Raw genomic sequence first — 12,754 nt, 5'->3', positions numbered from 1 at the left:
TATTACATGTTAATAACTTGATTGGAATTATAACCTTGAGTTGACAGTTTGATACTTTGAAAATTTTGAGCCAGCCCTACCCCCAAGGGCTGTAGGGTGGGGCTCAAGGGAGTCAGTGTGCTAAAATTTCTTCATTTTCCTTGTTTAGAATCAGAGGTGCTAGTTTCAAATCCTTTTTAGTCTGAAATCTGTATGCTTGATATTGAATAAGGTGGTTTTATTGTTTTTTGTCACTTTGAATAATATTTCTGTTCATGTTAAAAACGAAATCAACTCTCTGTATAAATATATCAGGTGACCGTTAAGGCCCATGGGCCTCTTGTTGATAATATACCCTGTTGCTGCACAGTGAAAGCCAAGCATTTTACCAGTACAGTGTACATTGATGGTTGATATTCTGTTATAAGTGTACATGTGACACAACTTAAAAATCAAGTTAATATTTCTGTTTTCTTTTTTTCTTTCAGAGGATCCCAAAGATGTCCCAAAGAAAGAAAGGGCCCCACCCTCTCCCACTAAGTCAGTGGAGGTTAGTAAAGTAGCATGGTTTTTATATGTAAACAGATGACAAGCTGTATAATGTTCTGTCTTGAGACACTTTGAGTTCACTAGTCAGTTCCAGCAATGGCTTGAAGTATCACATTCTCTTAAGTCTTGTGTGGATATCATGATATCAAGACTTAGTATATTGCAGTGTCAGTGGTTAAAAACTGACAGATGCAACTGATCTTTATCTCCTGAACTGGAAATGTAATGATGAAGTGACTGATTGTGACAAAGGAGACCATCAATGATCGATGCCCCTTTAAAAGTTCCTCACAACATTTACAACCTGCCATTTGTGACAGTACTACATAATACCAATTCTGAGGTGTAATTGAGATATTTCTTCTTTTGATGTTTGGGAGTAAATCCGAGGACTTCTGTTTTGTCCTGGTCAATTTTAATATATTGGAACTTCTCCAGGCACTGATCAATGTCCAACTTTATAGCATGTTTCCGAAGGAGCAGAGAAATTGTCGCTTGTGTTTCTGAGGTCTAATGACCATGTCCCTTTGGATATCATCATGATGTCACGGTAACACTGGAAAGTTCAGTTTATATCAAGTGTCTCCCATTGGTTTCGAATATAGATACTAGATGCTGTAACATTAAACTCAGCCAAAAATGTGGATATAGGGAATTTGTAAAAGCAATGCTGTAAAGGTTTTCTTTTAAAGAGGCTTTATTTACTTTTACATAAAATATAAACTGTATTTATTTTACAACAAGTGTGTTAACAATTTAACTCATCTTATATAAATCACTCTTGTTAGCCGAGATGTTAGCATGCAGGGGAGCGGGGGTCTTAATGTGGGAGGAAACCAGAGTACCAGGAGAAAGCATGAGTGATTGGCCAGGTGACCCCATACCTTTTTACCTGCAATCAGAGATTCAAACCTCCACCTGCGCTATCCACCGAGCCACTTGACCACTTTTATTTACTTATCCATTGTACCAATGTGTATTGCGTTTCAGTAGAAATGACAGTAGATGTTAATTATTTCACTGTCCTGTAATATTGGCCTACCCCCAAACTTTTAGTTAGAGATTATGTTTTAACCTCCCAGGCTTATTGCAGGATAAATATAGTTACTGCATGTACTAAAATGATGTCAGAAAAATGAATTCGGAAAAAAAAATTAACAGAAAAAAAATATACCAATTTTTCAACACTTTTTCCTTGATCTTAAACATATAAAAACTGGGAAAAAAAAAGACTTTTGTCAATTATAACAACAAAAAATGGATACAAATTACTACATGGTAGAAATTGTGTTGCTTGGGACATTCCATGAGATGAAGATTTCTCTGTTTCAGACTAAGAAGAAGGAATCTCAGTCTGTTGAGTTCACCAGCATTGACCCTAAGGCTTACGGTATTGAGTTTGAGGAGGAAGAGTTTGTATTTGGTAAGTTAATTGGCTGCATATTAACTCATTCACCCCTGAAGACAGATTTGAACTCTTCCAGTTCAAAGGTTGGAATAGTTCATTATGAAATTTCAGGGGTGAATGAGTTAATAAAATTCAATCTTAATGAACCAAATCAACTGATTAACTGCTGGCATTTGATTGGTTGATGATATTCAATGGTTGCAGAGAAGATATGGGAACCCTTTGAGTTTGAAGATGGTCACATGATAAAGTCCTTGACACTTATTGGTTGTTAATTTGTTTTTGTTTTTTTTGTGTATTCAGTGAGTGACACATATATTTTTTTATAGACAGATGTACTTCCAGATGGGTACTGTACTAAGATGTCACCATTGACAACAAACTCTGACCTTTATATTCAAACTTTGTATGAAGGTCGAGAAACATTTCTAAAATGTTCATTAAAATAAATTTCAAATTTTCGTTATTTTTTGTTTGAATTTAGCGAAATTTTCATCAGATGCACTTAATGTATTTATATTGTTCATTAAAATATATTTCATTTTTTTTTTTTATTTCTATTTGTTTAGATTTAGTGAAATTTTCATCAGACACACTTAATGCATTAAAAGTATCACAAACAATACTATAAGTATCAGATATTACTTTGACAAATCCTTAACCTTTGCCAGTGCAGGCAACTGAAATAATACAATCCTTGGAGCAATACTGTGTTAGCACAGTTCCAACAAGGAAGGTTATTTTTAATGTGTAAATTGTCAATTACTGTTTATCAAAATGATTTCAAATTTGAGGAGTTGATATTTTACATACATTGTATTTTTTTTATTTTTTTTTCTTATAAATTAGGAATTTATCTTGATAAATTAAGGAAAAAGAGACCCATTTTCTATTGTTAATTAGTCTTTTTAACTGATCTAAATATGGAGTTCTTAGAACCACAATGTGGTTATAACTTATCTCCTTTCAAAATGGCTGCAAAATCTATTGTTGCATACCTTCATCTTCATTGTATTTTTGTTTTATATTTTGGCGTTTAGATCCCCCGGCCAATGACCAGGCCCTTCCTGACCTGTACCGTCTGCTGGACACATTGGAGGGCGGCGACAACGAGCTGGAGACAGAGAGACAACCACCTGCTCTATTTACCCGACCAGAACATCTCCCAAGATTTCAGAAAATCTCAGGTATAATTTTTTTGATATAAATTTTCTTCATAGAAACTTTCGCCCAGTAAAATGTTGGCTTTCACTAATGTATAACCTGTTCTCACTTAGTGTGAAATTAGCCCTTCACCTTTAATTTAGTTAATTTAGACCCTTATAACGGCTCCTTTCCCCGGACACTTTCTGCTGTTTTTCCTAAAACCAATACCAAAATCACTTTGTCATCCCAAACTCATGCCTTTTTTATCAGTGATATTTTCCCACAAAAGGAAATAGTCCCAGTGGAAAGAGGTAGAACCACTGTACGTAGGGTAGGATGAAAAATGCCATTCACTGTCATGGTGAAATTATGCAAAAAAGCATAAGTTAAAGTGTGGTGAAAATTTACTGGTATACAGTTATACATGATTCAATACAGTTCTTTGCTGACATCTACAATTCTAAGACTAAAGGACTGATACTTGATGGTTGATCCCTGGTTGTATGTCATACTGAATGTTACAGAGCTGAAGCAGGAGATTGAGGATGCTGAGCTGGGACCTCACCTGGAGCAGTTTGAGGAGGGAGTAAAAGACGATGTGGTGATGCTTGGACAGATTTCACTGGAGGATGTCCAGGAGGAGGAGAAACACCTGAGGGATGAACACATCAGGTCAGTACAGGGCTATAGACATCAACAAATGGTCACCTAGTCAAATGTTAGCCTGATATCAAAGGTTAGTGGATGTGTTCCACCTCAACAGATCCTTTAAGTTGGTGTTACGGGGGGTTTGGTGGCACAGTAGATAGAACACTAGCCGTTACACCAAGATGGCAAGGGTTTGAACCGCTGATCATGATCAGATTGGAGAAGGTATTGGGTCACCTGCCTGACTACACTGATTTTCTCTGGGTATACTTCAGTTTCCTCCCAAATTAAGACGGATAACCTGACTACATTGGTTTACTCTAGGTACTCCATTATTATGAAGAATTTCTCATAATCCATACTTACCAACCTGAAGAAAATGTTTAGAAATATCTAGGTACTCCAGGTTCCTCCTATATTAAGACCCCCTGTGTGCTTCCATCCGGGCCAACAAGAGTGATTGATATAAGTTTAAAAACTTGTTCTATTATTATTGTAAAGTATTAAAAAGTTTACATTTTACATTTAAGCTGCTATCTATAAATGTAATAATTCGCAATGAAGGTGACATTATAACTGTTTCCAGATACATGGACCAGGAGGCTGAAAGAAAGCGAAAACAGAAGGAGGAGTTGCTGAGGAGAGAAGAAATGGCCAAGAAACGTGTCGCCGAGGAAACCAAGCTGAAGAGGGAGGAGATTATGCGCAGACTTGTAAGGCAGTTTTTTATTTGGTGGCCGATTTTACATAATTGTGTCCAAGTTACTGCTTGTATAAAGGCATTGTGTTCAGTTATACTATACAGTTAAAGTATGGGGTTGAGGGATAAAGTAAGTTTCTGGTGTTCCGAGACCAGGTCTATTTCCCGAGGTGAAACCGAGGGAAATAGGCATGGTCAAGGAACACCAGATACTTGCTATATCCCTCAACCCCATACTTTAACCGTTTTATTATACCGATACACACTGGAGAGATGGTTTTAAATAGAAAATATTGGTAAACCATAAGCTGTATAGCTTCACGTCCCAACTACCCCTTTGATGGCAATGGAGCCAAATGCTTCCGAGTTCGGTAGCAAGCTCCGCCCACATCGCGCGTCGCTTCTGAGTTCGGTAGCAAGCTCCGCCCACCTCTCGCCTGATTGGCTTGGCGGAAACACCCGAGTGTAGGTGTGTTTTAGTTCCCAGACTAACACCCAGGACTAAAACACAGTCAGACAAAAGTGGGGATATATTCGATTTAACCAATTACTTTTATATAGAGTAAATAAAGTAGAGATATAATAATTACATCTAACAACCATGGATTCTGTAAAAACTAAGGTTGTATTCACCTGTCCAAATTGAAGCAGTTAAGGTGGCGCAGAAATATTCCATGATAAACATTCGCACTTGGACCGGACTGTAGGCAGAGCTAGAGAATGCACAGTTTCGGAGAATATATAACACTATATCAAGAATAACATTTCCTTCTTTTAGGCATCCACTAAATTATATAATGTATCTTAAAATGTGTTTTATTAAGAAATAACGCAAGCTAACAATAGTCAGCATTTTAGTTACCCCTCAATCTACACGTGGCGAATATTCCTGAGGCAGCCTCGGTTCGGATCTGCACCTATCGTTTTCTTTCAGGTTCAACAGTTTCAACTGATTGAACTGGATATGCAAAAGGGGCATCTATTCCATATTTTCAATGGCTGACTTCCATGTAATATTAGATGCCTATCAATCTGCATTTGGTTTGAAAAAAGAATTTAAAAAAGAATGGAATTGAGCTAAAAATATTTGAGATTAATTTCAAATGTAAAATACACCTCTTTCTTCACACAGGAAATGCTGAGGCAGAAAGAGAAATTGTTGATGGACCGTCTACACCGGGCCTACCGACGAGCAGAAAGTCAGCTTGTCAGTGTCCTTGAACGTAGAAAGGGAGAGATCAAGGTCAGTGATGCATGTGAATACAATGTTGTCATAATGAGTGAATACAATGTTGTCATAATGAGTGAATACAATGTTGTCGTGTGATATGTGAATACCACGTTGTCATGTGATATATGAATACCATGTTGTCATGTCATGTGAATACATTGTTGTCATGTGAATACAGTGTTGTCATGTTTGGGTGAATACAATGTTTTCATGTGATATGTGAATACATTGTTGTCATGTGATATGTGAATACCATGTTTTCATGTCATGTGAATGCATTGTTGTCATGTGATATGTGAATACAATATTGTCATGTTTCAGTTAATACATATGTGGTATGTGATATATAATTACAATGTTGTCATGTGATATGTGAATACAATGTTGTCATGTGATATATGAATACAATATTAATGTTGTCATGTGATATGTGAATACCATGTTGTCATGTCATGTGAATACATTGTTGTCATGTGATATGTGAATACAATGTTGTCATGTTTGGGTGAATACAATGTTTTCATGTGATATGTGAATACATTGTTGTCATGTGATATGTGAATACCATGTTGTCATGATACCATGTTGTCATGTCATGTGAATACATTGTTGTCATGTGATATGTTAATACAATGTTGTCATGTTTGGGTCAATACAATGTTGTCATGTGATGTGTGAATACAATGCTGTCATGTGATATGTGAATATAATGTTGTCATGTTTTAGTTAATACATATGTTGGTATGTGATATGTTAATACAATGTTATCATTTCATATATTTATTCAATGTTTTTATTATATGTGTTGATACAATCTCCCGAGGTAATGTTATTGTATGTGTGTTAATACAATGAAGTCGTGTGATATATGCATATAGTATAGGTCTGTTAAAGAGCGATTTGATTGAAGATTAAACATTTAAATTGTGGTAAAAGTAACCTGTATTGTTTAGAAGTGAAGTATCCAGTCTATCAATAAGTTAAAATCAATTTGGAAAGACAATAATTACTGGTTAATGCTTACTTCTCATCACCATCGAACTGTCAATGCACCATGAGTTTTAAATTGCAAAAGATTATTCAAGGTTGATGTCTTATTTTCATTCTGGATGATGTTGTCAATTTGTTTTTTTTAGACATTCTACGGTGACCTAATGACCATTGATGGTCAGTATGGAGGAAGTCAAGGTCGTCGCTGGAAGGTCGACTGGGACAAGACTCCACAACCTATACAGGTCAAACTAGGTTGTCTGCGTGGGATCAGGGACAAACTACCAGGTAAGGGTCAGGGATAAATTACTAGGTAAGGGTCAGGGATAAATTACCTGGTAAGGGTCAGGGATAAATTACCAGGTAAGGGATAAATCACCAGGTAAGGGGGTCAGGGATAAATTACCAGGTAAGGGCTGGGGATAAATTACCAGGTAAAGGCCAGGAATAAATTACCAGGTTAGGATCAGGGATGAATTACCAGGTAAGGGTCAGGGACAAATTACAGTTAAGAATCAGGGATATATAACCAGGTAAGGATCAGGGAGGAATTACCAGGTAAAGGCCAGGAATAAATTACCAGGTAAGGATCAGGGATAAATTACCAGGTAAGGATCAGGGATGAATTACCAGGTAAGGGTCAGGGATAGATTACCAGGTAAGGGTCAGGGATAGATTACCAGGTAATGGTAAGGGATAGATTACCAGGTAAGGGTAAGGGATAAATCACAAGGTAAGGGGGTCAGGGATAAATTACCAGGTAAGGGCTGGGGATAAATTACCAGGTAAAGGCCAGGAATAAATTACCAGGTTAGGATCAGGGATGAATTACCAGGTAAGGGTCAGGGACAAATTACCAGGTAAGAATCAGGGATATATAACCAGGTAAGGATCAGGGATGAATTACCAGGTAAAGGCCAGGAATAAATTACCAGGTAAGGATCAGGGATAAATTACCAGGTAAGGATCAGGGATGAATTACCAGGTAAGGGTCAGGGATAGATTACCAGGTAAGGGTCAGGGATAGATTACCAGGTAATGGTAAGGGATAGATTACCAGGTAAGGGTAAGGGATAAATCACCAGGTAAGGGGGTCAGGGATAAATTACCAGGTAAGGGTCGGGGATAAATTACCAGGTAAAGGCCAGGAATAAATTACCAGGTAAGACTTTGTCTTACAATCAAGGTTAAGCAAGTACCAGAGGTAATTGTCAAAGTTTGAATATCTGCAATCAAAGTTTAACAGATACTTGAGCTAATTGTCAAGGTTGAATGTTTCTGTTGTTAAGTTTAGTTAAGGGTCAAGGTTGACTGTGTCTGTTATCAAGGTTAGGATAGGGTCAAGGTTGACTTTTCTTTTGTCAATGTTAGGTAAGGGGTCAAAGTCGACTGACTGTGATTCAGTTAGCTTTACAGTTAATGCCAACAAACTTCCAAATTATGGCAATACAGTTATATAATTTTAAATAAAAATGCATGTCTCGGTAATGTAGCTTATAACCTTAAGTGTATTTGATCTGCAGGAGGCCGCTATGTGTTGATGGTGTCCCTGTACAACAGACTGGGAGGTCATGTGCTGCGCTGGGCAAAACTCAAGAGTCAGATGTGGGGAGCGGCCAGTCTTCCTGTCCAGCATGATGGCTACTTCTACAACACAGAGATGAAGGTTACATCCTCTACCTTTTATATACAGCAGGAAACATCTTCTCAAAATAAACAAGTTGCTCCACTTTTTGAAAAACAATAAATGCACACTGCAAGCTGGAAACATTGTTTTGGAAACATTCATTGTTTATCCTTTTGACCATGGTTCGTCCATAAACAAATCTTGTTACAGCTATTTCTTAAAAAGTACCAGACAGATATTTTTTGCAAATTTGATATGAAGGATCCATTTGATCTATAGTGGTGCATGTTTTTCATTTGAGACTGATAAAAAACAAGATGGCCACCGGGTAGCCAAATTGGAATTGACAGTTTAAGTTTATTTCTCAAGTTTAGTTCTTCACAGATCTTTCTCAAATTTCATAATTAGATTTCCCTTACATAAGTAAGGTTTTGGTGTTTGCTTATTAAAAAGTTATGCATATTTTTTTGAGCATCCATTTGCTTGGTCACCAGTTGTAATGGGTCTAAACTCTGATAATTTTAACTCATTCACCCCTGAAATTTTATAATGAATTATATTCCGACCTTTGATTTGGAAGAGTTCAAATGTGTCTTCAGGGGTGAATGAGTTCAGGATGCAGTGAAAGGAATCCATATCCAATGATATGCTTTAATTTAAACATTTGATACATGTTCCTGTGATCTGAAATAAGAATGTCTAATAGCAAATATTTTATACTTTATAGTTTGACCAGAGTGTGTTTACCGTGCTGCCGTCGAAAGCCTCCCTGAAGCCTGGTATGGTATTGGTGTTTGAACTGTTCCTATTGCGAGGAGCGACTGTAAAGTCTGATCGTGTTGTGGGCTGGGGAAGCTTCCCAATCTGTGACGCCCAGTTTGATATTATAGAGGGAAAGTAAGTGGTCAGTGAATATGTTCGGAGGTTGAGGATATAAAAAAAAAATCAATTGATCTGCTCCAATAATAACTTCAAGATCATGTCTGACAACTTAAATGGGAGCCATATTGGCCTCCATTGTATTACTTGGGATATCTGTAACGTCTTGTCCCTCGTGTCTAGTCTGGGATATCTGTATCATCTTGTCCCTCATGTGTCTAGCCTGGGATATCTGTATCGTCTTGTCCCTCGTGTGTCGAGTCTGGGATGTCTGTATCATCTTGTCCCTCCTGTCTAGTCTGGGATATCTGTATCGTCTTGTCCCTCGTGTGTTTAGTCTGGGATGTCTGTATCTTCTTGTCCCTCATGTGTCTAGCCTGGGATATCTGTATCGTCTTGTCCCTCGTGTGTTTAGTCTGGGATGTCTGTATCTTCTTGTCCCTCGTTTCCAGTCTGGGATATCTGTATCCTCTTGTCCCTCCTGTGTCTAGTCTGGGATATCTGTATCGTCTTGTCCCTCGTGTGTCGAGTCTGGGATGTCTGTATCATCTTGTCCCTTGTGTTTAGTCTGGGATATCTGTATCTTCTTGTCCCTCATGTGTCTAGTCTGGGATTTCTGTATCATCTTGTCCCTCCTGTCTAGTCTGGGATATCTCTATCATCTTGTCCCTCATGTCTAGTCTTGGATATCTGTATCATCTTGTCCCTCCTGTCTAGTCTGGGATATCTGTATCTTCTTGTCCCTCGTTGCCAGTCTGGGATATCTGTATCGTCTTGTCCCTCGTGTGTCTAGTCTGGGATGTCTGTATCTTCTTGTCCCTCGTTTCCAGTCTGGGATATCTGTATCATCTTGTCCCTCGTGTCTAGTCTGGGATATCTGTATCATCTTGTCCCTCATGTGTCTAGTCTGGGATATCTGTATCATCTTGTCCTTCATGTCCAGTCTGGGATATCTGTATCATCTTGTCCCTCGTGTCTAGTCTGGGATATCTATATCGTCTTGTCCCTCGTGTCTAGGCTGGGATATCTGTATCATCTTGTCCCTCATGTGTCTAGTCTGGGATGTCTGTATCTTCTTGTCCCTCGTTTCCAGTCTGGGATATCTGTAACGTCTTGTCCTTCATGTCTAGTCTGGGATATCTGTATCATCTTGTCCCTCATGTCTAGTCTTGGATATCTGTATCATCTTGTCCATCATGTCTAGTCTGGGATATCTGTATCGTCTTGTCCCTCGTGTGTCTAGTCTGGGATATCTTTATCATCTTGTCCCTCGTGTCTAGTTTGGGATATCTGTATCATCTTGTCCCTCGTGTGTCTAGTCTTGGATATCTGTATCGTCTTGTCCCTCGTGTGTCTAGTCTGGGATATCTTTATCATCTTGTCCCTCGTGTGTCTAGTCTGGGATATCTGTATCATCTTGTCCATCATGTCTAGTCTGGGATATCTGAATCATCTTGTCCCTCGTGTCTAGTCTGGGATATCTGTATCATCTTGTCCATCATGTCTAGTCTGGGATATCTGTATCATCTTGTCCCTCGTGTCTAGTCTGGGATATCTGTATCATCTCGTTCTTCATGTCCAGTCTGGGATATCTGTATCATCTTGTCCTTCATGTCCAGTCTGGGATATCTGTATCATCTTGTCCTTCGTGTCTAGTCTGGGATATCTATATCATCTTGTCCCTCGTGTCTAGTCTGGGATATCTGTATCTTCTTGTCCTTCGTGTCTAGTCTGGGATATCTGTATTATCTTGTCCTTCGTGTCTAGTCTGGCATATCTGTATCATCTTGTCCCTCGGGTCTAGTCTGGGATATCTGTATCATTTTGTCCCTCGTGTCTAGTCTGGGATTTCTGTATCATCTTGTCCCTCGTGTGTCTAGTCTGGGATATTTGTATCATCTTGTCCTTCATGTCCAGTCTGTGATATCTGTATCATCTTGTCCTTCGTGTCCAGTCTGGGATATCTGTATCATCTTGTCCTTCGTGTCTAGTCTTGGATATCTGTATCATCTTGTCCTTCGTGTCCAGTCTGGGATATCTGTATCATCTTGTTCTTCATGTCTTGTCTGGGATATCTTTTAATGTCTTGTCCCTCGTGTCTAGTCTGTGCTGATGTCTCACAGTTTTGAATTTCCCCTAATGATTGGATGTAGCTTTGTACTCCACAGATCTTTAAATAATATTTTACTCCCTAGAGCTATAATAAATGTTGTTCTGAAACCCAATAGCTGTTGTTTTAACTCCCTGTTAAGTTAGAAAGGATATCATCTGAATGAAAGGCTTGTTTGAATGATTTTGAGAGGAGAAAATGCTTGTTCGATTGACATCCACAAATTTAAGGATTTGTTTGATTTGTTTTGACTAAATGTGGGGCTTATTATAATGATTGGTTTTGGTATTAAGGTACAAGTGTCCATTCCTGCGAGGAGAAATGGATCCTAACATAGAGAAACATGAGACAGTGGAGGAACTCGTGGCCGGAGACCTTGACCACTGGCTCTGTAACATGTACCTGGAGATCGTCAAGTTACCCAGGTAAGTGACCTTGACCTCTTGACTCCGTTACATGTACCTGGAGATCGTCAAGTTACCCAGGTAAGTGACATTGACCTCTGACTCTGTAACATGTACCTGGAGATCGTCAAGTTACCAAGGTAAGTGACCTTGACCTTATGGAGTGGTACTTTTATTCACAATTGCCATAGAAATGTGATAGAAATAGCACTGTGCTCAATTTCAGTAAATAAAGCCAAGTTAAATGCAAAGTTTGCATCCTTTTTCTCTACAGAGCAAAACCTACCTCTAATTTAGAGATCGTGTCTGGTAAGACATGTTGTATACATTTATTTATCAGGATACTCCATATTTAGGAATGATGTCAAAGTAAAACTGTCAGATATTGACGACATAAAAATACCAACTCCAAATGAAGTCTCTTTCTTTCTTTTTTCTTTCTGATATGACTGTATTGTTTGATGTTGTAGATTTTTTAAAAAGTAAAAAAATATTCTAAAATGATAGTGAATTAAAAAAAAAAGTTAAAACAAATGTCAGTAAGACATTCATGACCTCATGACCTTGAAGTCTGTAGATAGTGATGAAATTGACAAAATAGCAATGGTTGACCTATAAATAGCAACAGTGACTTTAGTATTGACCTTGGGACCCTAAACTATGAACTCGTCCAAGGTATTCTCATACTTGACCTTTGGAAATGAAATTGGTAGAGTCACAGTAACTAACCTGATGGGACTGAATGTAATGGTATAGAAGTGGCTAACACAATATGCCCTGACGTTTTTTTGAGGGAACATGAAAAAATTATCACATAATTGTATATTTGTAAATATTTCAATTTCTACTCAAATTGGACTCAATGCAACTACCAAATGTTACCCGCTTTATTTGGCCATGAAATTGACCAGATTAACATTACCTGTGCATATCTAAACTTATGAGTTCATTAACAAATATGAAGTATGATATTTTAGATATGTTTTTGTGCTTAGTCTATCAGCATACAACATCATGTTGTATTATGGTCCTTCAATGACGTTCGGACCAGGTGAAGCTTAGGCCAAGAGCACTCAATTTTGT

General features: G+C 38.0%; 1 protein-coding gene across 1 annotated transcript in view; it reads left to right on the top strand.

Moving 5' to 3' along the window:
- Positions 1-12,754, top strand: part of LOC110451314 — a 40,210-nt gene that overhangs the window by 9,910 nt on the left and 17,546 nt on the right. The window contains exons 4-13 of the mRNA XM_021499247.1: positions 468-529; positions 1,861-1,951; positions 2,977-3,123; positions 3,607-3,754; positions 4,317-4,443; positions 5,563-5,673; positions 6,798-6,939; positions 8,175-8,317; positions 9,006-9,175; positions 11,561-11,692. Coding sequence (XP_021354922.1) covers positions 468-529; positions 1,861-1,951; positions 2,977-3,123; positions 3,607-3,754; positions 4,317-4,443; positions 5,563-5,673; positions 6,798-6,939; positions 8,175-8,317; positions 9,006-9,175; positions 11,561-11,692 — 1,273 coding nt within the window. The remainder of the gene's footprint in view (positions 1-467; positions 530-1,860; positions 1,952-2,976; positions 3,124-3,606; positions 3,755-4,316; positions 4,444-5,562; positions 5,674-6,797; positions 6,940-8,174; positions 8,318-9,005; positions 9,176-11,560; positions 11,693-12,754) is intronic.

Source organism: Mizuhopecten yessoensis, unplaced genomic scaffold (genome assembly GCF_002113885.1).
Source record: "Mizuhopecten yessoensis strain PY_sf001 unplaced genomic scaffold, ASM211388v2 scaffold5929, whole genome shotgun sequence".
Taxonomy (NCBI): domain Eukaryota; kingdom Metazoa; phylum Mollusca; class Bivalvia; order Pectinida; family Pectinidae; genus Mizuhopecten; species Mizuhopecten yessoensis.
Note: the sequence above shows the minus strand (reverse complement) of the source record. Positions and strands in the feature narration are given on the sequence as shown.